At 35.3% G+C, this 26,867-nt stretch overlaps 1 protein-coding gene across 1 annotated transcript in view; it reads right to left on the bottom strand.

The window, feature by feature from the left end:
* LOC307169495 (von Willebrand factor D and EGF domain-containing protein) overlaps positions 1 to 26,867 on the bottom strand; it is a 64,709-nt gene that overhangs the window by 25,336 nt on the left and 12,506 nt on the right. Inside the window, exons 6-16 of the mRNA XM_079890168.1 lie at positions 25,495 to 25,584; positions 25,162 to 25,303; positions 24,735 to 24,952; positions 22,784 to 22,857; positions 21,144 to 21,420; positions 19,941 to 20,143; positions 18,310 to 19,262; positions 12,911 to 13,047; positions 10,059 to 10,220; positions 8,647 to 8,748; positions 4,895 to 5,009 (exon numbers count right to left, since the gene is read on the bottom strand). Of these exons, the coding sequence (XP_079746294.1) occupies positions 4,895 to 5,009; positions 8,647 to 8,748; positions 10,059 to 10,220; positions 12,911 to 13,047; positions 18,310 to 19,262; positions 19,941 to 20,143; positions 21,144 to 21,420; positions 22,784 to 22,857; positions 24,735 to 24,952; positions 25,162 to 25,303; positions 25,495 to 25,584 (2,473 nt within the window). The remainder of the gene's footprint in view (positions 1 to 4,894; positions 5,010 to 8,646; positions 8,749 to 10,058; positions 10,221 to 12,910; positions 13,048 to 18,309; positions 19,263 to 19,940; positions 20,144 to 21,143; positions 21,421 to 22,783; positions 22,858 to 24,734; positions 24,953 to 25,161; positions 25,304 to 25,494; positions 25,585 to 26,867) is intronic.

Genomic DNA, 26,867 nt, shown 5'->3' with positions numbered 1-26,867 from the left:
GTGTGTGTGTGTGTGTGTGTGTGCTCGCGTCTCAGATGAGTATGTGCGCGGAGAGTTCCGCGCGTCTCGTGTGTGTAGAGTTTGCGTGTGTGTGCGTGAGCGACTTTAGAAGTTGTGCATTTCATATGTATTAGTTTGAGCATTCAGCAGTATACATGTATGTGTGACTACCTAGTGTACGTGTATGCAAGGGTATCATATGTGCGTGAATGAAGTTTGATTTAAGCCCTAGACGTCGCCTCATATCTATTCGTTCTGGTGAAATCTCAAAATATAATGGACACAAAGTGTCCCTGCTTGATATACAACCACTGATGAGCATAATCGGTTTAAAAAAAAAAAAAAAAAAAAAAAAAAAAAACTACGAATGCGGATTAGAACCCAAAACCTCTGACACGCTTGACTAAAGTTCAAGTTCAGCTGCCAGTGTTCCTCTTCGGGTAAGTCTAGTATTTTAATGCCAACTGCAAATCTTGAATATCAAGTATGAAGTATATCAATATCAAGTATATTTATATGGCTATACTGTGTGTTAAATATTTCTGCTCAGTGTCAGATATTTCTCTGTTTTGTAAAAGTCATAATATGAGAAAACAAAATTTTGATCTTAACTCAAGTGTTTTGTGCTACATCAGTAGCTTTTTAAAGGGCACAATTTTTCATTTAATCAGAAATCAGAAAATCTTTTTCAGAAAAACACACACACACACACACACACACACACACACACACACACACACAGACACACACACACACACACACAGACACACACAGACACACAGACACACACAGACAGACAGAGGTATTATTTTTTTGATAAAGTGTGTGCGGTTTAGTTTTCTTAAGTACCGTTTCAAGAACCGTTTAAGCACCGGAACCGTTTGAAAAATACCGAGTAGGTACTGGTATCGGATAAAACCCAACCAATACCCAACCCTAGTCATGGGAGAAAGTCATGTGGTCAGATGAGACCAAAATATAACTTTTTGGTCATAATTCCACTAAACGTGTTTGGAGGAAGAAGAATGATGAGTACCATCCCAAGAACACCATCCCTACTGTGAAGCATGGGGGTGGTAGCATCATGCTTTGGGGGTGTTTTTCTGCACATGGGACAGGGCGACTGCACTGTATTAAGGAGAGGATGACCGGGGCCATGTATTGCGAGATTTTGGGGAACAACCTCCTTCCCTCAGTTAGAGCATTGAAGATGGGTCGAGGCTAGGTCTTCCAACATGACAATGACCCGAAGCACACAGCCAGGATAACCAAGGAGTGGCTCTGTAAGAAGCATATCAAGGTTCTGGCGTGGCCTAGCCAGTCTCCAGACCTAAACCCAATAGAGAATCTTTGGAGGGAGCTCAAACTCCGTGTTTCTCAGCGACAGCCCAGAAACCTGACTGATCTAGAGAAGATCTGTGTGGAGGAGTGGGCCAAAATCCCTCCTGCAGTGTGTGCAAACCTGGTGAAAAACTACAGGAAACGTTTGACCTCTGTAATTGCAAACAAAGGCTACTGTACCAAATATTAACATTGATTTTCTCAGGTGTTCAAATACTTATTTGCAGCTGTATCATACAAATAAATAGTTAAAAAATCATACATTGTGATTTCTGGATTTTTTAGATTATGTCTCTCACAGTGGACATGCACCTACGATGACAATTTCAGACCCCTCCATGATTTCTAAGTGGGAGAACTTGCAAAATAGCAGGGTGTTCAAATACTTATTTTCCTCACTGTGTGTATATATATATATAATATATATATATATATAGAGAGAATTTGAACAATATATATATATTTTATAAATATTATTAATTAATAAAAACATTTTATTATATATGTTATTTCGACAGCAAAATGATAAATGTCTCACATGGAACAAACAGGCACAAAATGAAAATCTGTTTTTGTAATATCTGGCATGATGACATTTGTGGGATAAAATCTGATTTAAAGCATCATGCGTTCGTTTCCGACGGTTATTTCCCACTTCTTGTTTCTTGAGAAACTTGACAAAAATCGCAACGTGGAGCAAAAATATCCATCTTAAGTGACATGCAATTATCTACAACAGAACCACAGAAAATAAACCAACCCTGATCTTGGAATATGAAAGCATTCTCTGCAACAATATGTCACTCATATTCAAAATCTCATTCTCGAGCAGCATGATGTATATGAGTTTGCGTGTTTCTGGCTGGGAAATGTCAACTAACAACAAAATGGATCCATAAATCTGTTCTGACATCATAAGGTAAACAAACCCAATGCATAATAACATGATAAAATTCAGCTAAACATACCGTTGCCATTTTATAAATGCAAACATTCAAACCAAGTAAAAAAAAAAAAAACATGCTAATTGTTTCAAAATGGTCTGATGTCAATTTTTCTAATTTCCTCAGTTATGCAACAGTACAAATGCTCATTTGAATCACTTAACATTTAAAATTTCTTGATGATCATCTCGTCTAAATTTAATTTGTCTCCGTGAATGAATGGACTCTCAATTTAGCCACAGAATGGTGAAAAAAAGGCATGGCAGAAGCACAAGGGAAATAACTATCAGGAAGATAAGTGGGTGTGAGGTGAATGGGTAATGTTCCTTCAAGCTGAGTGTGTGGTGTGTGTGTGTGGAGTCTTCAGATAGCATCAGTCCGGACCTCATTTGCAGTGCAGGCAAACAGATGGATGTTTACTGGCGGTTCTCGCTGTACACAGGAGTGTGGATAAAGAAGAGGTTTTGCTGAAATTAAAGGCAACATGATTCCTAAAGAACTTGACATTTGGTGTGTTTGTGTGTCAAATGTTGTTGCTTGTGTGTGTAATTGTTTTGCTATTTGTTTTTCTTCAGTTTTTGTAAAAACCTAATAAAACCTCTAAGATTTACATTCACTCTTAAATATGACTTGTGTGGTCTTCTTCAAAATGGCTCATGAATCTTAATCAAAATGCTATAAAACAGTTCTGGCTCTAATATCTGATTGGATGAGATATGTTTTAGAACACTGTTTATGCTCATCAGATGAATTTTATATGAGTTAAAATAATAAACTATTGTGTATTACGATTATTAAGAATAATACTAATGAATAAAAAATATTACCATAATTATTAATCAGAATTTTGATATTTACATATGTAGTAATTATTGATAATTATATAATAAAAAATAATAATAATTAGGATTAGAAGAGTGTGCGCTATATAATAAAAATAATACGTATTATTATTAAAATAAAATGATTAAATAATAATAATAATTAATGATAATATATTTATTGATAATTATCAATTATTTGTAATTAATTAAAGATAATGGCTATTAATACTAAATTATTAATATAAATAAATACATAATTTTAATTTATATTTGAAAATTATTATTATTAAAAGAGAGATTGTGCCATATAATAATAACAATTATTATTATTAAAACAAAATTATAAACAATAATTATAATATAAACAAATATTAAAATCTCAAATATTAAAAGTATAATGTAAAATAATTAAATATAACATAAAATAATATAATTTAGGACAATATAATATTACTTTTATGTAATAAATATTTTTATAATATTTATAATGATAATATATTATATGTATATAAATATAATAATACTAATATATTTATAATAATAATAATAATAATAAATTATTATTATTATTATTATTATTATCAGTATTAGTAGTAGTATGAGAAGAAGAGAGAGTTTATGCTATATAATAACAACAATAACCACAATCCATATTACTATAATAATTATTAATAAAAAAATATATTAGGAAATATATTTAATGTATATTATAACATTTTATATTATTATTTTTATAATAATAATAATAATAATAATAACAATTAGCAATAATTATTAATATAAATAAATATTAAATGTCTTATATTAAAAGTATAATGTAATACAATTTATTATAACAACATCATATTTAATATTATGATTTTAATAAAAATAAAAATAATATTTTGTTATTAATCATAAATTATTAAATATATTAAACATACACATTTGTGAAAACACATTATTTTGCAAAATTGTTTTATAAAATCAATAAGATACATGAGGATGTGTGTCAGAGTGTTTTTACCACAGTAAAAGCTGGTTCATGTTTACACCACTTTGCATCATGCTCAACAACACCTCTTAACTGGTAAATCCACTACAGTTCTCTTAGCCATACTAACGTCCAATACTTCATCAACATCCTATAAACATCCTCCAGTGTTGCAAATGTCAAGTCTACTGAGACGAAAACAGTATTTAAAAGAACCTAATGAAATATTACACAAAGTCTTCTCAGTGTGATAATAAAACCAAAACTAAAGTTTATGACCTAATGCTTTACTTCATTTTTTGCAACGCTGTAAAATCCGGAAATGTAATGTCAGCAAATTGAAATTCACAGCTAGCATATTCCAGCTGACTCGCCACATAACATCTCTGTTTAGCTGCTGTAATAAAGTCTTTTAGTAAAGCGGTGAGCTTTTAACTTCAAACATACCCAAAGTAATAGCAAGACAGCGCATCCTTTCAGATCTCCCCTACTTCCTTTTATAGTTCGATAATGAACGATACAGTAAGTGCCTCACACAATATTCAGTTAAATACATGTTGTAAAGGTCACATTCAGCCACAGCTCGTATTTTAGATCTTTTTGAATGGATTTGTCTTTATTTAGCACTAAATTAGATTTCAATTGGACTGTGCTGTAGAAGGTTGTTGGGTCGCGTCCAATGGCTGTTTAGACTTGTAACTTTATTTATAGCTTAGTGGTGTGCTGTGTGATTGTAACAAGTACAGATAATGTTCAATAATGTGAGCTATTGCCGTAAGATCTCGGTTTGACTTCAAATCGACTGTGTTTACCTTGATTAATGGACCAGGTGTATTTGGAGGCCGTGGAGTTACACAGGAGACACGGAACAGAAGGGCTGGAGTCTCCCTCGGCAAAACACATCCCATCTATATTACACGTCCTCTCCTGAGAGAGAGAGAGAGAGAGAAAGAGGGAAGAACTGTTATTATTGTTCATGAAAACTAATTAAAGAAGGTCTTTAAGAGATACAAACAAACAAACAGCTAAATTAATAATGCTAAAATAAATACTTAACTGGGAAAATAATAAGATGAACTAAATTACATTAAACTAACCTAAAAAACTGAATCTAAAATAATAATAAACTGTGAAAAATAATAATTAAATTAAAATAATAATAAACTGTGACACTGTAATAAATTGAAAGTAAACTAAATTACATGAAACTAAAATAAAATAAAAATATAATAATAATACAATATAATATAATAAAAATAGGAAAACTGAAAACTAAGCTACTAAACTACATTTTCATGGCTATATCAAAAATGTCCACAAAATAATTTTAGTTTTAGTTTTTGATACAGGCAGTTTACAAAACTTGAAACATTTACAACTTTTCTGTACATGTGCAGTTTTCAAATTAAACTTATTCTATTTCAGTAAGTTGCCAAGACAACATTTCTAAAGTTTCTATTAGTTTTTTATAAATAATATCTAATATTTATATTTTATTTTATGTCAGCTTTAATTCAATTAATGAAAACGTTATAAGCATTAAAAGTGAAAATGTGCTAGACACTGATACTAAACTAAACTAAAACACAACTAGAACAGAAAAAATAAAACTAACAATGATAGTGAAAACTAAACTGAATAAAATTCAAAATAAAATAATGAATACATTCTAAAATTCAAAACTATTATTATAACCCTAGAAATTAAATAAATAATAATAAAAAAAACACTAAAACCTAAATCAAAACTAAATAAAATGAAAAAATTATAGCGTGAAAAAATGTAACAAAATCAATTTGAAAAAAATAAATAAATAATAATAATACAAAAAAATTCAACTATAATAACCCTGCACACATTTTTATCCAAAGTGACCTTTTTGCCTTCAGTTTGTGCTTTTCCTGGGATCATTGTTGCCAAGTCCATGGTTTTCCAGCGGAATTGGGCTACTTTTAAATTGTTGCCGCAGGAACATTTTTTTTCCCCCGTGGGTTGATTTCCACCACTGTACATAAGATTTCGGTGCTCAAACACCCCCAAAACACCCCAAGACGTACAAATTCAATGGATAATTTGGCCTAACGACGCTTTTGACTGGCCATTGGGCTACTTTTGTTGCACAGACCTGGCAACCCTTCTTGGGATTCGAACTTACAACCTTGTTGTTGTTAGTGTTCAAATTTAGCCATTAAGAAAGAAAGAAAGAAAGAAAGAAAGAAAGAAAGAAAGAAAGAAAGAAAGAAAGAAAGAAAGAAAGAAAGAGGATTCCAGCTGTATCCACCATGTGTGGAGATGTGTTGCTACTGCTCACGGTTACTGCGGCTCAAACCCACTTCCCCTGTCAAACCTTTGAGATAAAGCTCAGCCGTCTTTGCTATAAACCACCAAAGCATATAGCCTGGCACCGATAGCATCTCTATATTTCAAGTTTTTAATATCCAGTGGGACGTGTAAGTCGCAACACCCGGAGGACATGCGCGGCAAATCAGAGAAGATAAACACAGACCAAAACGGATCCACCTAGATAACTGATCTCTCACGGTGAGATTACATGCTATGTGGCAGTCGGAAACCCAGAGAAAGAAAGCAAGAACGAGCGAGTATATCAGGTGCTCAAGGGATTGGTTTCTCCGTCTTTGGTCTCGATGTCGTGAATAATATCTGTTTTCCACATCCACGCTCCGGGGTTTTCCAACACACACCCTTGTGGCCTATCGCTGCTGTCCTGTTGCAGTTAAGACAGTACACAGGCTATGACAGACTTTTTTGCCTTTTGAGTTGTTAAACTCGCATCCTCAGCGACTTCTTTTCCAGTGGAAAATCCAGGCCATTAGTTGAGGAAGTCATTTCGCGCAGAGTGAATATAAAGTTCAGGATGATGGACAGATGGATAAATGAACAGAAGGGCCACAAGGGAAGTTGTGCAGGAACAATCATGGATGGTTTTAACACAGTACTAGAAACAATCTTCATTCTAAAGCAATTCAGAATCTGTTTAGAGGATTTTAAACCAAACAGGGGTTTCTGAATTACAGTATTGAAATATCTCTTCTTTATATTCTTCTCCACACATTTTTGTAATTAATTCAGATCAAACTATACAAACTATTTATACACTTAAAGATAAATATTATTAATAAATTATATTATGTTTTATTATTAAAATGTATGAAATCTCCTATTAATATTATTAATTTTATATATCCAAGTGCTGTCAAATCGATTATTCACGATTAATTGCATCAAAAAGCTTGTAAAAAAATTAAATTATAATAATTATATATATATATATATATATATATATATGTAATATATATATATATATAATATATATAATATATATATATATATATACAATATATATATATATGTATATATATATATATATATATATATAATATTATATATATTAGTAATATTATTTAAAATTATATATATATATATATATATATATATATATATATATTAGGGCTGTCAAACGATTAATCGCGATTAATCGCATCCAAAATAAAAGTTTGTGTTTACATAATATATGTGTGTGTGTATGGAGTATAATTATTTTCTATATATAAATACACACACATGCATATATATTTAAGAAAAATGTGTTATTTATATATAAAATATTTATATATAATATAAATTATATATAATATAAATATATATACACAGTATATGCAAATATTTCTTAAATATATACATGCATGTGTGTGTATTTATATATAGAAAATAATTATACTCCATACACACACATATATTATGTAAAAACAAACTTTTATTTTGGATGCGATTAATCACGATTAATCGTTTGAGAGCCCTGAAATATATATATATATATATATATATATATATATATATATATATATATATATATATATAAAACAAACTTTTTGATGTGATTAATCGTGATTAATCGTAATTAATCGTAATTAATCGATTTGAAAGCACTTGGATATATAAAATTCATAGTAATAATAATAATAGTTAGTAATATTATTTAAAATTATATAACACATCGAATAAATTACAAATTAGTTATGAGTTAATTACGAAGAAGGATTATTAAGAAATGTATTCTTATATTTTATGAACATCTCCTATACATTTGTACCATTTCAATATTAAACCGTCAGCAGTGATGCCACTATTTGTTTGCAAACTGTATGGTGAATGTGATTTGTCTTCTTTTTTCCCTTTTTTTGTAAAAATTAATTTCCATACTAAATTGTGATTAGTCTGTTATTTCATGCATCTATTCAAGCTTTTACAATCACCTTTAAATGGTAAAGACGCAGTAAATTTCTCATAAACCGCCAACATCATGTTCGAAAACTGCAGAATGGCTCTGATGTTTATGACAAACCTAAGTCTAAAACCTAAACTAACATTTCCTTCAGACAATGCAAATATAGTTAAAAATCTATTTAACCCATAACTTTTTGGAAAAAAATGATTTGTACATGCATGTATGTGTATTTTTTTCACATTTTCTATGCTAATTGTTGATGAAAAAAGAGGAATGGACGACTATTTAATCTATTGGTCTATTTAAGACTATCATTACCTTCAGCTTGCAACGTCCAGAGGGAATCACACACAACTGGCAAATACCGTCATAAAGGGTTAAAAATTTCCCCTTGCTGTACTGACGACCATCATTGGTCACCTGAAGAAGAAAAAAGAGAGGTTTAAATACATATGATAAATAGACAAATACATACATTGTGAGTGGATGTGGTATTAATAATACCACATTCACTCAAGGTCAAAAAAGTAAGTCAAATTATTTAATTTAATTTTTAAGGTGTGCAGTCAACCAGCCATTACGTATCGCAAAATAAAGAAATTTTGTGATCAAACTAATTCCACATTATGCTGTTTATTACATGGCTTCTTATCAAATTTGTTACTTGGTCTGACCAAGTTACTTGGTAAATTTGACATGAATATTGATTTGAGTCATTAAACGAAATATTTTAAATATCTTTAAAAAAAAACAGGTAAATATGTGTGTTGCCATTGTAAGCAAAATAAACTTTTTCATTAAGATAATGCAAACTGCATACTGAGAAATATTTATGATCTGCAAACTTTCTAAGTTCATCCGCCACTGGCAAGTGATGCAAAAAAATCGTGTCTTCTTGTAACACTTCAGAGCATCTTTAGCAGCACTAGTTTGAGTAAATCCAAAAGCGAGGTTAATTTTTCAACCCCTCAGTGAGTGTTTAATCCCACAAGCCTTTGAGATTAATGCGGGCAGGAGTTTAGGTGGATTTCGAGATGTATTACCTCACAGATTCGTCTTTGCTCCGACCTTCAGAGACACCCTGTGGCTCTTTGAACATTGCAATTTATGTTAATGATCCTCATCACGGCTATCCATTTTTTACATCAGTAAACACACTCATTAACACACACACACATAGATCAAGGCCCACTTTGGGACCGAGCGATGAGGTCAATGATCACACAACCTGAATTGAGTTTACAAACTTTTTAATGTTTATGTTCGCCATATACTTAAAGATAAAGTCAGACTGGTTTCCTATATGGGCCGTCAAAGCATAAAAATGATTAAAATGATTGTGTTGCCTTTATGGCTGTCATTCAGAACGGAAGAGCTCTCCTCCATCTCATGGTTTGATGATTTCGACAGATATAATATTTTAAAGCGCCCAGGTACGCATCATTTAGCTTGGCCTCAAACAGCGCGTGCGACCGGCATAAATTCAGCCTGATTTTAAGCGTTAAAACCCATAACTGTGAAGGAGACTTCATGTGTAATTACATTTTCGCCAATACAGAGAAGCTAGCGCTTCATCTTTCAATCACAATGGAAAGTTTAGAAAATGATGGTCTGCTTTTATCAGACCGATGACATTTTGATTCATTCAGTCACTGCAAAAAATGGCAGTGGAAAATCAATCTCACGAACCCTTGGATATTTCCCTGTCCCTGAGATTGATGGACAGGTACCTTAATCTCCCATCTGGCATAGGGCTGCTCGCTGGCCGTGAAGTCCACCGTGTCGACGGCCATGTTGCCGAGTCGAGGGACGGCGCAGTCCACCGCTTTGGAGCTCAGGAAGGACGCTTTGGTTGTCCCTTCCTCTTCAGGGATCCAAACTCCATTTGTGTGCTAAAAAACATCAACAAAAAAAGAATTGATTTGTGGCAATAGTGTGGCAAAAATGTACTCTAAAATGTGAACTGGATGTAATGTTTTCAGACACTTAAAGCGTAACTCTCGCCAAAATGCAACCTAGGGTATTTTTGTTAATCTACCCGAGGCTAACTTTCGTTTAAAATCATAATTAGGATGGAAACGCCACTTTTAAGTTTGACCGTATTTTCGTTTTCGGTCAAATTGCCTTTTGAATGGGAGTGCTTGGGGCACGACTATGATAGCATTAAAATCGCTATTTTTATAACACTAAGAAGGCTCGACACAACATGAAACTTTGCTCGAAGTATCACCAGGGGCTCTACACATGAACTCGAGCATTGAGAACATTGTTTGTGTACACAGAGTTTACTAAAAAGAAATATTTTGAACTGTAGCTGTTGTTGTTTCCGTCCGCCGCCATTTTGTCAGTCAAAAATAGTCGATCTCTGAATGCAACGTAACAGGGAGGAGAGTAAAGACGGAAAGTTCCATAAATAAATTCACGGATAATTTGTTGTTTTGTCGTTAGTGAAAATCAATATTGACCTTGTATTTGAAAAAGGATCCTCATATAAGAATCAGTTCGTTCGCATTCGGAGGTCGACTATTTTGACTGACAAAATGGCGGCGGACAGAAACAACAACAGCTACAGTGAGTAGTTCAAAATCTTTAATTTTTAAGTGACTTTTTTTCTTTGAATTCAACCAACTTTTATCAGAAGATACGCTAAAACTTTAGGATATGCATGTCCTTCAGTTGTTTGAGATAAAACTCAATATTCACCTCTGACCCTTCATTGTTTGAGAGAAACAGAAACAGCTAGAATAATGAATGCCAAATCAATTTGCTCAAATGGGATGACCCCACACAGGAGGTGGAATGCCTCCTGGGAAAAGACAGCGAGAAAAGGGGTGGTTCAGAAATATGTGAGCGGTGGACTTTAAATGAGAGAAAAGCATAAAGGGAGCATATTCAGAATTGCATGGTGGATACTTTTTTCCCCCCATTACATCTACATTTTTTGAGGTATAAAAATAATATAATTATTAACCTCAAATGCATTTAATATGCTCCTCTGGCTTATTCAAAACCCACTAAGAAGTCGTTATTGAAGTCAAAGTAGACATGGCCTTTTTATAGATTCAGAAGTACTAACCTGTTCAAGGTTAAGAATGATTTCGAGTTATTGGGGTCTCAGATTATGAGGGTCAAACCCAGCCCTGCAGGGCAGCGTTTTGACATCATTAAATTAACTTCGAGTGTAAAGCTTTTAAGTAAAACAGACAATTTAATAAAAGGGCAACCAGCCGATAATCACAGCACATAATGTGTGCTTTTGCATGTTGTTTACCAGTCTTACCGCATGTGTTTTCTTTGTATGTGCTCTGCTGTGTTGACTGATCACTGTATTTATTGCTTTCTTTATCTCATCAGATATCCCCCTATGTCGTTCCCCTCATTCTTCTAATTAAATATACAAACAGATGGCAAGCATGTATTAAAAAAAGCCATGCTAGCCTAAGATTCATAAAAACTCTTTGATGAAATATTAAAGAAGACAGGCTTAGAAGAGTCGAACGCGATCTTAGCCATTATAATAAACTAAATAAAATGCAATTAAACTAAGTGCAAATAGCCCACCTTGTTGGCAGAGGCTATTTACACTAACTCTGCACATTGGCGTCTGGTTGGGCTAGACAAAAGTATGGGATGCTGGTTTGTCAAAAGTAGCAATAGTGAGGCGTGTGTTTTGACGCAAAAAGCTTTGACGCAAATTGACCCGAGTTTGAATCCGACTTTTGCCAAAATCGCTCTACTCCCTTTTCCCATCACATATGAAACCGAAAAGGCATTTATTTTCAATAAAAATTAAGAAAATATTGTGGAATGTTTATTAAGTGGAAATAAAGTGTATTACGTGTGTTTAATAATAATGTTTTTTTTTTTCGGTTAGTGGTAGGAAGGGCTTTATTATGGAAGCTTGTTTCCGCCACAGAATAAAACATTTTAAAAGATAATTGTGACTTTTTATCTCACAATTGCGAGTTTACATCTCGCAATTCTGACTTTATTTCTAAGAATTGCGAGATATAAAGTCAGAATTGCGTGTTATAAAGTCAGAATTGCGAGATATAAAGTCAGAATTGCGTGATATAAAGTCAGAATTCTGACTTTTTTTCTCACAATTGCGACTTTATATCACGCAATTCTGACTTTATAACACGCAATTGCGAGTTTATATCTCGCAATTCTGACATCTTTTCTCCAATTCTAAGGAAAAAAAAGACGGACTTTTTTTTTTTTTTTTTACCACAGAATAGTTTATATCTCACAATTCTGACTTTATAACACGCAATTGCGACTTTATTTCTCAGAATTGCGACTTTATATCTCACAATTGCGACTTTATTTCTCAGAATTGCTACTTTATTTCTCACAATTCTGACTTCATATCTCGCAATTCTGAGAAAAAAAGTCACAATTCTGACATGATATATCGCAATTGTGAGGAAAAAAGTCAGAATTGTGAGATTAAATGTCGCAATTATTATTATTTATTTATTATTCAGTGACGGAAACAAGCTTCCATACTTTATTGTCCCATATATACTGTACATAATAATTTGCCTAATAAGCACAAATGAAATCATTCATGTCTCACCTTTAATCTGATCACGAGACACGCAAGGCCAGGTGAGTCGATGAAACCCAGCCCGAAAACCCTCACGCTGTCACAGTCGAACTCACGTACATCACACAAACCACCGTTCTCAAGATCGGTGACTTCTATTGGCTGACCTGAGGAAACCAAAGAAACAGAGAATTTACAGTAATCTGAACAAATATGATATTGTTAGGGGTTTGTTTAAATAACCTTAAGAAGTGCATTAGTATTAGTTCCTTTTATAATATTTTCTGATTGTAAGTCTCTAGGGGCGTGGCCTGTCTGAGGGGCGTGGCCTGTGGATGGGTATTGACATTGTAGTTTTACCACTCAAGAATACCGTCACGCATGAATACACACTTGCTTGGAAGCAAGCAATTTTGGGAGAAAACTGAAGAAGTATGCACTTTTCAGGGTTTCAAGGTCCCAACCAATGATCCTTTGTCATTCATCTCAACAACCTTGTACAAAACAAGTACAGAAAAAGTCTTTCAGTTGAATGAGACTGCAAAAGTCTGCAGTCTACTCATTGTTGATTCATTGAAAAGGCACTATTGGAGTCTCGTTAAACCCAGAAACTCTATTGTAAATTAATGTGAAGTCTTTAAAAATGCACTCTGCCGAAAACATCCCATCCTTTGCGAAAACCACCAGTAAATAAAGTTTACGGGACTCAAATGGAAAAATGCAACACTGGCAATTTGAAAGACGCCAAAACGAAAGTCATTTCCAAGTACATTGCCACTAACAAACACACAAACCAAACAATCCAGGCTTCAAGCTATACAAAATATTCAGCCTGCTGGATTCTGACCTTGCCAGCCTGCATTTGCCATTAAACAGAGAACGGATACATGCTGAAAATATTACAGTATAATTAGAGCTGTGGAGTATAATGTTCTCTATAACTGAGGTTCTTGAATAATGCAAACGAGTAAATACGAGCTTGTTTGGGCGTCTCTCAGGCCTTATAAAACACAACAACATTTAATATAGTTTCAGCGACAGGCTGAAATGACTGTACCGAGGCAGCATTACGCTTGCTTAATGCCATTATCGCTCCCATCTTGGCTCATTTTAAATCAGTGTTTTTATTACCAGAGCATAACCTTACGTTCGGATCTCCGCAGGGTGGAAGTTTATTTAAATCACATATCTGAGACACAAACGAAAATGGATGTTCTGGGACGGTATGCAAAACTAAGCCATAAGTGGTGAATATCTAAAAAAAAAAAGGAGATGGAAAACAATAAGAGATATGAGATATGAGAGAAAATGGTCCTCAGAGGAGAACAATTAAGCACAGAAGTGAGTGCTAATGAATTTTCGCCTCATCAAAGAACTTCCTCCAGATGGTCTCATTTTGTGTAATTTTACACTTGGTAAAAAAAATTTGCTATAAAATAATTACAAAAACAAATCGCCCCCTAGCACTGTTTAGGAAAGATATACTACCATCAGAGACATTCAAGTTCATTTTAAATTATTTTTGAAGACAAATTTGTGACATTAGTACCACATCTGAAGAAGAAAATTTGATATTAAATGTTTTGTTTGCTTAAAAATAATAAAATCATATAAAATTATTTCATGTGATGCATTTTCCTAAACATTTTTGCATGCATATTTAGCTTGTCATGTAATTTCTATAATATAAATAAAAAATAAATAATTACTAATATATATATATATATATATATATATATATATATATATATATATATATATATATATATAATTTATATATATAGTGTATAGTGTAATGTTGTTGACTCTTGGATGCTAATGACAAAAAAAAGACTTGTTTCAAGAATGCTACTTGTGACATCTGAATTAAACAATTAGCATGTTATGTAAATTAAAAATCAATTAGCAAGCAATTAAAATGTTATTAGCAATTGAACCAAGGATCATTATGGCTTTACCACAAAAACTAGGACCTTAAAAAAAGCTTAATCCTCAATTCAGGAGGGCCACAGATATGCCTTCCTTATTGCCTCGGAGATCAACAATTTCCAGCTCAGCAGGTCAGTGAGGTGATTTTCAGACTTTCCCATGATTCACTCTGTTCCCGAGCTCCTAAAATGCAGTTCTGAACCAGACAAGCCTCGAGCATTGACGCAGTGTGCGCACACACATACACACACTCACACACTGTCCCTGACCGGCCAGGAAGGGAGCGTGAGAGATATTCAGGAGTTTTTAATCTCTGCCACAAGGGCGAACACTTGTGCTTTATGTTTGAAGAGAAATGATAAATGAGGAGCGATCGGATGACTCACTAAACCTGCCTGTAAAAAAAAAAAAAAAAAAAAAAAATGAGTCCGAGATGAATCCAAGCGGAGTTCTTTCTGCAGAATGTGACCCCTGCCTCACTGCTGAATATCACAACTGAATGAAGGTAAAAGTGAGGTTTTCCAGATTGTTCCACTATTGAATGAAACCCAGATATGCAAAGGTATTGAATTTGGTCTGATTGCCTTTTCTATAGACTTGATTTTCACTCTACCTGGAATTATGGGAAATAAAGAGTAGTAGCGCCTTATTCTGAAATGATTCCTGGACACCTTTCATTGAGGCAGTAATAGCATAAAATGTGCCAGTCAGAAGACTAAGGAGAATATGTGTGGTAAAATGAAATCTAACACTTTATTTCTTCTTATTTCTAGGTGAATCTAATGACCTCAAAGCCTGCAAATGTACTCAGGATGCACCGTTCTTACATTACAGGAATCATTCAGGCAAAAATGAAAACTGTGTCATTATTTACTCACCCTCATGTCATCCCAAACCCATATGGTGTTATTTTGTTGTTCTTAAAAGATTCAAGGTCTCATTATACAGAAAAGAGCTTCAAAATGCCCCTTATTCTGGTCTACATGCAGAAAACAAAAACAGCATATGGGTTTGGAACATCATGAGTTCATAAATAATGAATGAAATTTCATTTTTGGGCGCACTGTCCCTTTAAAAGGGTCATGGAGCGGAATTAGTCCTGTTATACCATTCACATTTCCATTCATTCCTTTTCTAACAATATTCTATTTTGGGGCTTTTTGATGTTTGTAGTATAGTAGAGAAAAGATAAAAAATGAGAGGGGGAATGGGGTCGGTTAACGTCATTTGCCAGATTTGATGTAGCACATGCGCTACTAGGCTAACTTAAGAACACTAGAAAAAAAGAATGTTGCACAGTACACTGTATACTAAAAAATATAGTAAGTGAAACAGTGGCGTGCAGTTATCATCTTAAAATAAAAATGGTTATTGATTCAACTTTAGGCTTTCCAGTCAAATAATGAGAGATGAAAAAATAGCTGTAGTTATTACTTTCAGTTCCTTCATCAATCTGGAATTGTGGAATAAAGTGTGCTCTGTTGTACACTTTGATTAATGTAGTATGGAGAGAACTAGCATACAATACACAGTAAACATACACTATATACTACATACAGGAGAAAAAATAGCATGCTAACACAACTATTCGCGAATCATGAGGCCAAAAGTTAGTACAAACAAAGTGAAGACATGCAAAAATCCACATTTGACTGGATGAAGTGCAAATAAAGTCAACCAAAAACACTTAGGCATAAATGTGTCATTGGCTTCAGAAAAAAAAAAAAAAATGAATGGGGTTCCCAGATGTAGAAGAGGCATCAGCCGATGATCAGTTGGGCAATTAAGCAGATTTATCTAGCCGTCCTCCCTGTGCTACCTTGCACGTTGATCCTAGCATGGTTGCCATAAATCAGAGTTCGCTCTCGGAGAGGTTGAAAAACGTCAAGTCTGTGATAAACAGCCCTCTCTAGCGCTCCTAATCTGCTCGCTAATTTGTGTTAAAACTGCCATTTCGTCACCAAGTCAGCCCCAGGGAGCATGCGAAAAACGTTGAGGAAGATAGCGGCTTAGCGAAGATCCCAATGCTAATCAGCGAGCGGGCATGGGCGTCTGGCACAGTGCCAGGCGTTAGCATACCGGCATAACTATATCTCATTGATATGAAGGTTGGCTGGGAAAGCTAATGGCACTTCTGAGCCTCGTCGCTATTGCCAGAAACAATCAGTCGATAAACACGCTCAACGACTCTGCCGTTCCGAAAGGAGTTCCATACATCATTTCAAATCATTCATAAAATCAATAAAAAACACCCTTGCACAAATGCAAGCCATCTGCAGTTTCTTTGAAGACATGCTTGAGGGAGTAGGAAATTATTCTTCGCAGAGTGTAAAGAAAAGGAATAAAGAACAACAGCATCCAAAGCAAATATAATTAAAAGGAACTGAAAGCGTACAACAAACAACAAGATACTAAAAATACTTGATGAAAAGAGCTGGCACAGAAAAAAAATGTATCTAATGCCACAGAAATGCTCTGGCACTTTGACCACCATCTGGTAATGGCAGCTGTAGTGAACACTGTACTTGAGCCAAAGTACAGGATTTTAATCACAGACATTTGGACAAAAGAGCAGTACAATTCTGACCCATAAAGATACAACATCACATCACACTAGACAGTCATCCACTTACAAAACAATGCCTGTAAATGCAATAATAAATTGCTGAACTTGTCACGTCAACTGCCTTTTGTGCAGTACACAACTTTCAAGCTCTAGTGTTATCTATAGAGGCAAAAAAAAAATAAAAAAATAAAAAAATTCATAATTTCCTTTGAAATTCAGTGTATTGCATTTCACCCGCTTTTCCTTCAGGAACAGGAACTGATGTCACTTTTTAAACAGGAAGTGATAATGCAAGGATTTGGAAAAGGAAACCTCTCCGGAAACTCCAGAAGAAGTTCTTCTGAGAAAAAGAGTCTCCTCCAGAGTTTCAACAATCTATGCTAAGATCAACCAAGATTCTAAAAGATATCAGTATGAACTCAAACGTTCTCATCAAAATATTCCTAGACCAAATTATGTAAGATTTACTACAGTTGACTTTGATTTTATGTCTTTGCACTCTGTTGTCAACTGTTGTCTCATTTGTGTCTCAACTATAAGGAACTTTAGGAAAAACACCTTAAAGTTGATACTTAAACATAACCTTAACATAACCTCACCTGTGAATGAACAACCTCTGATCAATAAAACTCCTCTTGGACCACAATTCCTTTGTAGAAAACAAATGAGATGAGACTCCATAATGTCCATTGATCGTGAGAATAAATATAGACTTTCCCCAGGCCTCCTGAACAAAACCTCAACAACTTTTATCTACAAATGTGGTCCCTACTCAAACTCCACAATCCCCTGCAGGTTGTAATGTTGTAATACCCCATATGGCTGCTTATTGATGGATATTTTGCATACATTAAACCCAAAGTGTTTCTGATAATCGGGGATCCCTAGGGGACCACATTTGAAGCAACAGACGGATGTCAAAACAATCACTTACTGATGGTGAGACTGCAGTCGTAAAAGCTGTAGCCTGGATAACACTGACATCCCCACTCTTCACATTGCCCGTTCCCATTACAGAAGTTCGGACAACGTAGGGCCGTTGCAATATCCGCCAATGGTCTGGAAGCTCCTTGAGAACGATGGGTCCGGTTCTCCAGCCACTTTTTCTCACATTCGTTCTCTAGGAAGGGCACGAGTGCGTCCTCCCAGGCCAAATCATCTTTCAACTGAAGATCCAGGATGCAGAGATCCACAGCTTCTTCCAGGCGTCGACCCAGCAGACTCTTGCATGCCGTGCCCACAGTTGAGTTCGCCAAAGCCAACTGGCAGACCTCCAAAGCTTTGGCAGAAGTGAGGCCACTAGGTGTCGGCCAGGAAGGGTAGGCAGCTGGACGACTGGAGGAGCGGTGGTCATCTGGAAAGAAGTAGGCGAAACTTTCGAGGTCGGTCTGGCTTAGGGCCTGGACAGTGTAAATGGGTAGAAAGTCAAAGGTTTCTCTCTTAGGCCTTCCACCCGAACTTAGTAAGGGCATCTTAAATTCATTCAAGTGAGGGGCGTCAACTTTAAATAATAAGTCCAATTCTAACTCCTCTACAGAAGGAGAGTTGTCTGCCTGACCTTGGGACACCTGAGACTCCAGTTTAGCACCTTTCATCTCGGCTAACTCTAACACCTCAGCCAACGTCTCCCGCTTCCGGACATTACGGGCAGAGATAGGTTTAATGGCGTACTCGGCAGTGGCATCTTTGAAGGGGAACAGGGATGTATAATCTGTGTCGTCGTGAGATAGGCAGCGAGAGACTTGAGGTTGGTTTAATAGGCCTTTGGAGGTGTGCATTGAATGGAGGGAAAGGCTGTATCCCTTTTGACAAGCACAGAAATTCCACTTTATCTCCTCATCCACGGCAGGTGGCGTGCTGTCAAACAGGCTCTCCCCAGGCGCGATCCTGACACGGAGAAATAAAACAAAAATATGACTGTCTCAAATCAGCCTTTGAATTTAGCCCTCAAGCACTGCGACAAGAGAGGATTTAGAGTTCGAGAAAGGTTAGCCCATTAGATTAGAGACTTTCCTCTACTTTAATTATATTTGACATTAAAACGAGCAAATCAAGGTTAAATGGTGATGCAAACTCTAATCTGCAACCGAACTGCTCTCCACGTCTCCTAAATACTCCTACTTGAACGGCATATTTTACAGAAGCTTTGAGCTTGGAAACTTACATATATCTGCATATATTTTTGTCTTTTAGGTCTTTTAGTTCTTACCAGAATATTTCAGACCAGGACCGGAGTTTCACCTTAAAGCAAGTCTAGTTCTGGAGGGCCAGTGACCTGCTGAGTTTAGCTCTAACTCTAAACAAACAAGCTAATTAAGGTTTCAGAATTACTTGCAGAATTACAGGTGGGTTAAATTGAGATTGGTACTAAAGTCTGCAGGACACCGGCCCTCCAGGACTGGAGTTGAAGAGTCCCGCCTTAGAGGACCTTAGTAGCCCAGTTCACGACGGCTCTGGTTCTGACTAGATTTATTACCTGTCTTAAACTCAAGAGATCAATTAAGTACTACATATTGTTTCTTGTGAAAATAGAGACTATACATTTGTTGTAAAAGCATCACTCACCTCCAGCCCTGAATGAATTCCACTAGGTCTTTGTCACGGTGGCTTGTGCCTGCAGGATGATGGAGGTCGTTGTGGCTGTTCCGGTCAAATAACCCACACAGGCCTCTGGTGGCGTTAAAGTCCTGACTTGGAGCCCTGACGGACAGACTCATTCCCCAATCACTGACGTCTGCTCGCACAAACGCCCCTGAGGCAAAGACGATCTGCAGGGGTCAAACAAAAATCCTTTAAATTCATACATATTTAACCCTAAACATTAAACCGAAATCATCTTCAAAATCAGGCCATGCTGACCCTTAAATATGTAAGGCTAGTGTTTAGGTTGTGTCAAGTACTGTATTTTATTCAAATATCATGCATTTTTCAAAAAAAAAAAACAAAAAAAAACAAAGAGAAAAAGAAAGCTGGAACCCAAATCTTCAAAGAGAAAAAAGTATTATATTTATTATTGATATATTTTGAATGGTCTATTTTTATATTTTATAAAAATTATGATTATGATTGATTCATTTATTGTTAATTTATTTATGCAAATATATATTTATATTTCACTGTCTGTCCATGCATATACTAGATTTAAAATCCAACATCATTACATAATCTAATCTAGAGTTTACCCCAACTTCAATCATAAACTAAATGCACATGTTAGTAAAAGATCCCATTTCCCTGCCAGCTGGTTGCGAGGAAATTAGTGGTGATTTGTCAAGAGTCTACATCAGAATATTACAAATCTAGATAAATGTAGCCCTCACAAAACACTTGCTCATGCAAACTGTGTCACAATGCAACAATGACAACATCTGCTGCACTGACTGAACTTCAAAATCCTTTTGCAGGGAAAAGGCCTCTTTTCAAAACAGATGAGATCTGTGTTTACTTCTCAGACAGTTTCGCCAAGAAATTGAAAATCTGCCTGTCCTGAACATGAACTGTATACATTTCACAGTGAGCATGACTGAGATTTCCTGAGTTTGCATGTCAATGAGGGATCATACGCTCTATCGTGCATTGAGTCAAATCTAAAATATTTAATGCTGCGAGTTGCAATAGTTTTGGTTCAGAAGTGAAACACAATCTTTCTTTGATTCGATTGTTTTGTCTGAATTTTCACTGCAGCATGAGTTTATATTTCTTATTTTTAAAACCTATCCATATCAATTCAACATTATCAGTTACCACAGCACTGGAATGTAACCGTACCGTGACTTTCTTCCCTTGATGCGTCTCGTGGATCTTAATCTGATTGGTCACGGATGGTCCCAAGGCCTTGACGGACAAGTGCGGGCGTGTTTCCTGCAGCTGCCCGTTGCACATGTCAAAGGTCACAACCTCGTTGCCCTCTCGAGCAGCCATGCCGCAGGTACACGCCATAGCGTAATGCCGGCTTCCACAATCCCACTGCCTTGTGTGGACTTCGAACACACGTTTTGTGCTTTTATAAAGCAAAAACGTGCCAGTTTCCTGGTTCTCATAGCGCCTGGGTGGAACAACAACTGATTAGTACTTACATTCAATTTCTTACTGTAGCTTGATTGTTGAAGTAAATATTGGGGATGTCAAACAAAAGGTACATCCAGCTGCATCCAGTATTGCTCCAAAGTTTGATAGTCATCATTCTTTTCTGTGTTCTGTTTTACTGTGCTAAAAAGTCTCGGTGATTAAAACAGATGACATTCAGAAACCTCAGTGTGCACTTAAAAAAAACTTTAAAGACAAGACAGTAGCTGAAACGAACATCTCAGAGGACTATTTGAACTTAATGGCAAAGTGGAGGAGAAGCAGGGAGAAAGAGTCTTTTTAAAAAGAACTGTAAGATAAAAAAGAGAGCAAGAAATCGAGGGAGCGAAACAGAGACAGTAATTTTCACAGGACAGTTTTAGTATCATTTACTTTAATGGTGACCGTGATACTTTGCTGTTATTGCTCTGTATGTTCGGCATCACTGTAAACACACATTGCTCAATACATCTAGCTATAGTGTGCGCTTAAATCCATTGTCCAATCGGGCCATATGCGCCTCTCTACTGGAGGAAATTGTGGCACAGGGCCGGTGTCTGTCAAGGACATATTCACTAATGAGGACAGTTCCCGTACACTTTCATAAAGATCCCTCCTTCTGGGCCAAATTCAAAGAGTACAAGTGCTAAATCTGTGCCTCACAAATCTGAAATCCAAAGTGACCTTTCCATTCCTGCCTCATTACCTGAAAATGTAGCATTTGAGCATCTGTCATGTAAAAGTCACACAGCTTACTGTATGTTGAAATAATCACAGGCTATCTAGAACAATTTAGAAAGTCTAGCGCAAATGTCAAAGAAAGAAATAAAAAGCCTTGGGTAACTTCAGTGTGTTTCTTGGGAATCGAACCCATGACCTTGGCATTGTTTGTTGTCTAAAAACTCATAAATATTTTACCTGCCATCAAATTTGAAGAAGTGAGGGTCGGTCAGGGAGTAACAGGTCGCTATTGGAACATCTTGAACTGTGATACACTTTCATAAAGATCCCTCTTTCCAAGCCAAATTCAAAGAGTGCAAGTGATACACACAAATCTGAAATCCAAAGTGACCTTTACATTCCTGCCTCATTACTTGAAAATGTACCATTTGAGCATCTGTCTTGTAAAAGTCACATGACTTGTGTAAAAATAATCATAGGCAATGTAGAATAATTGAAAACATCCAGCGCAAAAGCCAGTGAAGAAATAAAAAGCCTTCAGTAAATTCATTGTGTTTCTTGGGAATCGAACCCACGACCCTGGCGTTGTCAGCGCAATGCTTTACCAGTTGAGCTACAAGAAAAAAGGGAACTCATTGTCTAAAAACTCATAAATATTTTACCTGCCATCAAAAGTAATGATATGAGGGTCAGTGAGGGAGTAACAGGACGCTGTTGGAACATCTTGAACTGTGATCTGCATGCAGAACAAAGGAGGAAAAATGTTAATGATGCATTCATACTGGCAGCTTTTTGCAGTACAAATTCATCTACTGCTTACATAGAAAAATGACACTTGACTTTTACAAAAAGCAGCACAACCAACTTTAACTGAGTGTTGTTATGCTCTCAAAACATTCGCAATTTAGACTATGCCGGCTCGTGCTTAATTATAACGCAGAAGACCACAGTCTCTTCCCATTATTAAAGGGCACTGAGCGGCTTTCATGTTTACAGACAACACAGATGGTGGTCTGGGGCCGGTGGTGACACATTATTTAAGTAGACTGGCGGTCTATGTGTGTTTACGTTTCTTTCCTTCTGAATTACTGCATTCTTGTCTGTCCTTTCGGTGTCTGTCTGGCTTATTAGAGGCTTTTTCTTTCTTTCAGCAGGGGTCAATTACGAGAGCTGTAAGGCCGCACAGTATACTTCAAATCTGGAGGGTTACAAAAAAACTAACCATGGCTGGGCACTACACTACTACTACTACTTCTACACTGCAAAAATATATCATTTTTTACTCAGTATTTTTGTCTTGTTTCCTAGTACAAATATCTAAACTAATTTTTCACTTTGTGTCTTTTGTAAATCCTGACAGTAGTTTTTTAATGCCAAAAGATGGCCCTAAGTCTTGTTTTCGAAAGGAATTGTTCGAAAATAATAGCCTGGTTAAAACCAGACCATTCTCAGTAACTGAGTTATGGTCTGGCAAAGCTCCTTTAATAACTCATTTCCAAAGGGGCGTCACCAACGGACGTCGCTCAAATGCCTCTGGGTGCAGTTGGATAGACCTAAAACCAATCAGAGCGATCGGCATCGTGTAAAGCTGTGTCCCAATTCGCCTAAGTTACACTACGCCATAAAAGTATGTACTCTTTTTGTGAAGAAAAGGTATTTACTTTTGAATGTGTAGCAAAAAAGTAGGCAAGCTTTGGGACATACTACTTCGTCATCTTTATCGGACGGATCTGTCGCGTGCATCCTGTCACTTAAACTGCCCTGTCAATCATCGTGTCTTAAAATCCTCTATTAAATCTAATTTAATTTCCTACCGTTTCGGAGAGAAATGTAGTAGCACGTTCATCTGCCAGTGGGTCTTTCATGGAGACTGTCCTCATGTGTTTGCAATTTGAATATAATAATGCATTTAAAAGTTGAACGGACGTCGCTCAAATGCCTCTGGGTGCAATTGGATAGACCTAAAACCAATCAGAGCGATCGTCATTGTGTAAAGCCCGCCTCAACGTTTCTGATTGGTGCCGCGATTTCTAGGCCATGGAAATGGGCTTGAATGAGCTCTTTGCCAGACTACTTCTCGAGCAAATCTGAATTTGCCGGAAGTTGTCTGGGTTTTCCCAGGCTACGAAAATAAGCAAGTTTGTGCTTAAAACAAGACCACAGAAAATTGCCAATGGGGTCAGAAAAAAATAATCTTAATTATTTTTGATTAATTTGATCAATTTTGGTACAGAAAACAAAACTTAATATCTTCTTCTACTGTAAATGAATCTTGATTTAAGAATGTTTAGATGTTTGTATTGGAGAATGACACAAAACACTGAGGAAGGAAGTAATCGTTTTTTTTTTTTTTTTTTTTTGGGAGGTGAAAAGAAGCATCAAAATACTGGAGGTCATCATGGGTCAAGTTGTAAAAGAGCAAGAAAAGTATATGACAAGTCCCCTCAAAAAACATTACCAATGTAAATATATTGTAATCTCAAGCGCTTCATTGTCCTGAAGGGCATTCCAAAGAGAACTTTGTATTTGTCTTATTAAATTAAAGATATTAAGTACAAAACCACTCAAGCAACTAATATTACATTGTGAGATGCATGCTAAGGTTTCGCTAACCTTCAGTGCAGGAGGGTTGTAACCTCTCCAGAGGCGATGGCTGCCTTCGGTGGGCTGAGTGGAAAGGAAGCTGGCCCGGTTCCCGTCCCGGGTGAAATCAGTAACAGCGCTGAGAGTCACGGTACCCTGAGCACAGACGTTGTTTCGACAGGGCTGAGACATCAGCTCGACCGAGCAGGATGATAAGGCCACGTTTGAAACCTCTATGACTACATTGTCTGAGACATTCAGACAGATTATCAGTAGATACATCCTCAAATGAAAGGGAAAACTCAAAGATAAAATGTTCTTGGGAGAAAAAAGTATAATTCATGCGCATGGAGTCACTTTCAAAGCCTTTTACCTTCATACAGCTTAAACCATGACAAGACATGTTATTTTAATTTTAACTACATACTAATAATAATACATGCTAATATGCACACACCTGATTCATGTACGCTGAGAGCAAGAGACACTTTGCAAGGGCGGTTGTGCTCGAACCCATGGCAGGGAATGGGGACTGTGCTGTGTACGGTCAAAACGTGCTTTTTAGCGTCCTCGCGGATGTGGAGGACATCTGGAACAAACTGCAGAAAAAGTGTTGGACGGTTGGCCGAATCCAGTGTAAATCAAACATGATCACACAGCTCTGTTAGGCATGGATAGTTATGCAACATAATATTTGCAATGTTTCAATGAGTATTTAGCCAGTAATTATAGCTTGTGCATGATGCATGATCCATCATAATTATAAAGAATTAGATATAACCATATTTACCTTAATTCCCGCGAAAAACCCAGCGCTTTCTTTAGACGCCGACTGCGAGCTGGAGGAGTTTAACAGGAAGGTGGACACACTGCAGGAGAACTGTCAATCAAACCAGACTGTCACGAAGGTCATGCGCTGTAGCGTTACCAATATGGAAATCAATAATGATTCACTTTTATTGGATTTTTATTATTAAATCATTTTAATAATGGAATGAATAATTCAAATAATTCAAATGAATCAATGCATATATCTGCGAATGTAGCATAGCTGATATGGCATTAAATATATGTATAAAATAAAAATGATAAAAATTAATAATAATATGTAATGGCATTTATATTTATATTCATTTATTTTAATGCCAATTTGTAGCAAAAAATAAAAAATAAATGTTCTATTTATTAATACATTTTATAGAAATTATATATAAATATATTAGGGCTGTCAAACGATTAATCGCGATTAATCGCATCCAAAATAAAAGTTTGTTTTTACATAATATATGTGTGTGTATGGTGTATAATTATTTTCTATATATAAATACACACACATGCATGTATATATTTAAGAAATATTTGTTATTTATATATAAAATATTTATATATAATATAAATTATATATAATATAAATATATATACACAGTATATACATGCAAATATTTCTTAAATATATACATGCATGTATGTGTATTTATATATAGAAAATAATTATACACCGTACACACACATATATTATGTAAAAACAAACTTTTATTTTGGATGCGATTAATCGCGATTAATCGTTTGACAGCCCTAAAATATATATAAATTAAATATTATATATAAGTATTAAATATATATCTTATTAAGTATTTTCTATATATAAAATACTAAAAATAATACAAAAGATTAATAAAATGTAATGGCATATATATTCTTTTATTTTAATGTTAGCAAGGCTGTATTTGAAGTTAAAAAATAAATATCTATATCTATATCTATATCTATCTCTATCTATCTATCTATCTATCTATCTATCTATCTATCTATCTATCTATCTATCTATCTATCTATCTATCTATCTATCTATCTATCTATCTATCTATATCTATATATATATATATATATATATATATATAAATTCATTTAAATTTAAAAGGAACCATTATTTACAAAAAAACAAATAACAATAACAAAGTGGGGTCAAAATCTAAGATATTTTTGTTTCATAATGCATCAATGTATTTGATGCCATTAACATTTACATGCAATTTCATGCCATATATGGCACTGAAACGAACTGTTTGTTTGAATGTCCTTTTGTGTATGAATGAAGGATTTTCAGGTCTGTTTTGCCTGTATATGGGTATTATGGAGAGCTCAAGGTGTGTGTGTGTGTGT

This window comes from Squalius cephalus (assembly GCF_949319135.1).
Source record: "Squalius cephalus genome assembly, chromosome: 13".
NCBI lineage: Eukaryota > Metazoa > Chordata > Actinopteri > Cypriniformes > Leuciscidae > Squalius > Squalius cephalus.
Note: the sequence above shows the minus strand (reverse complement) of the source record. Positions and strands in the feature narration are given on the sequence as shown.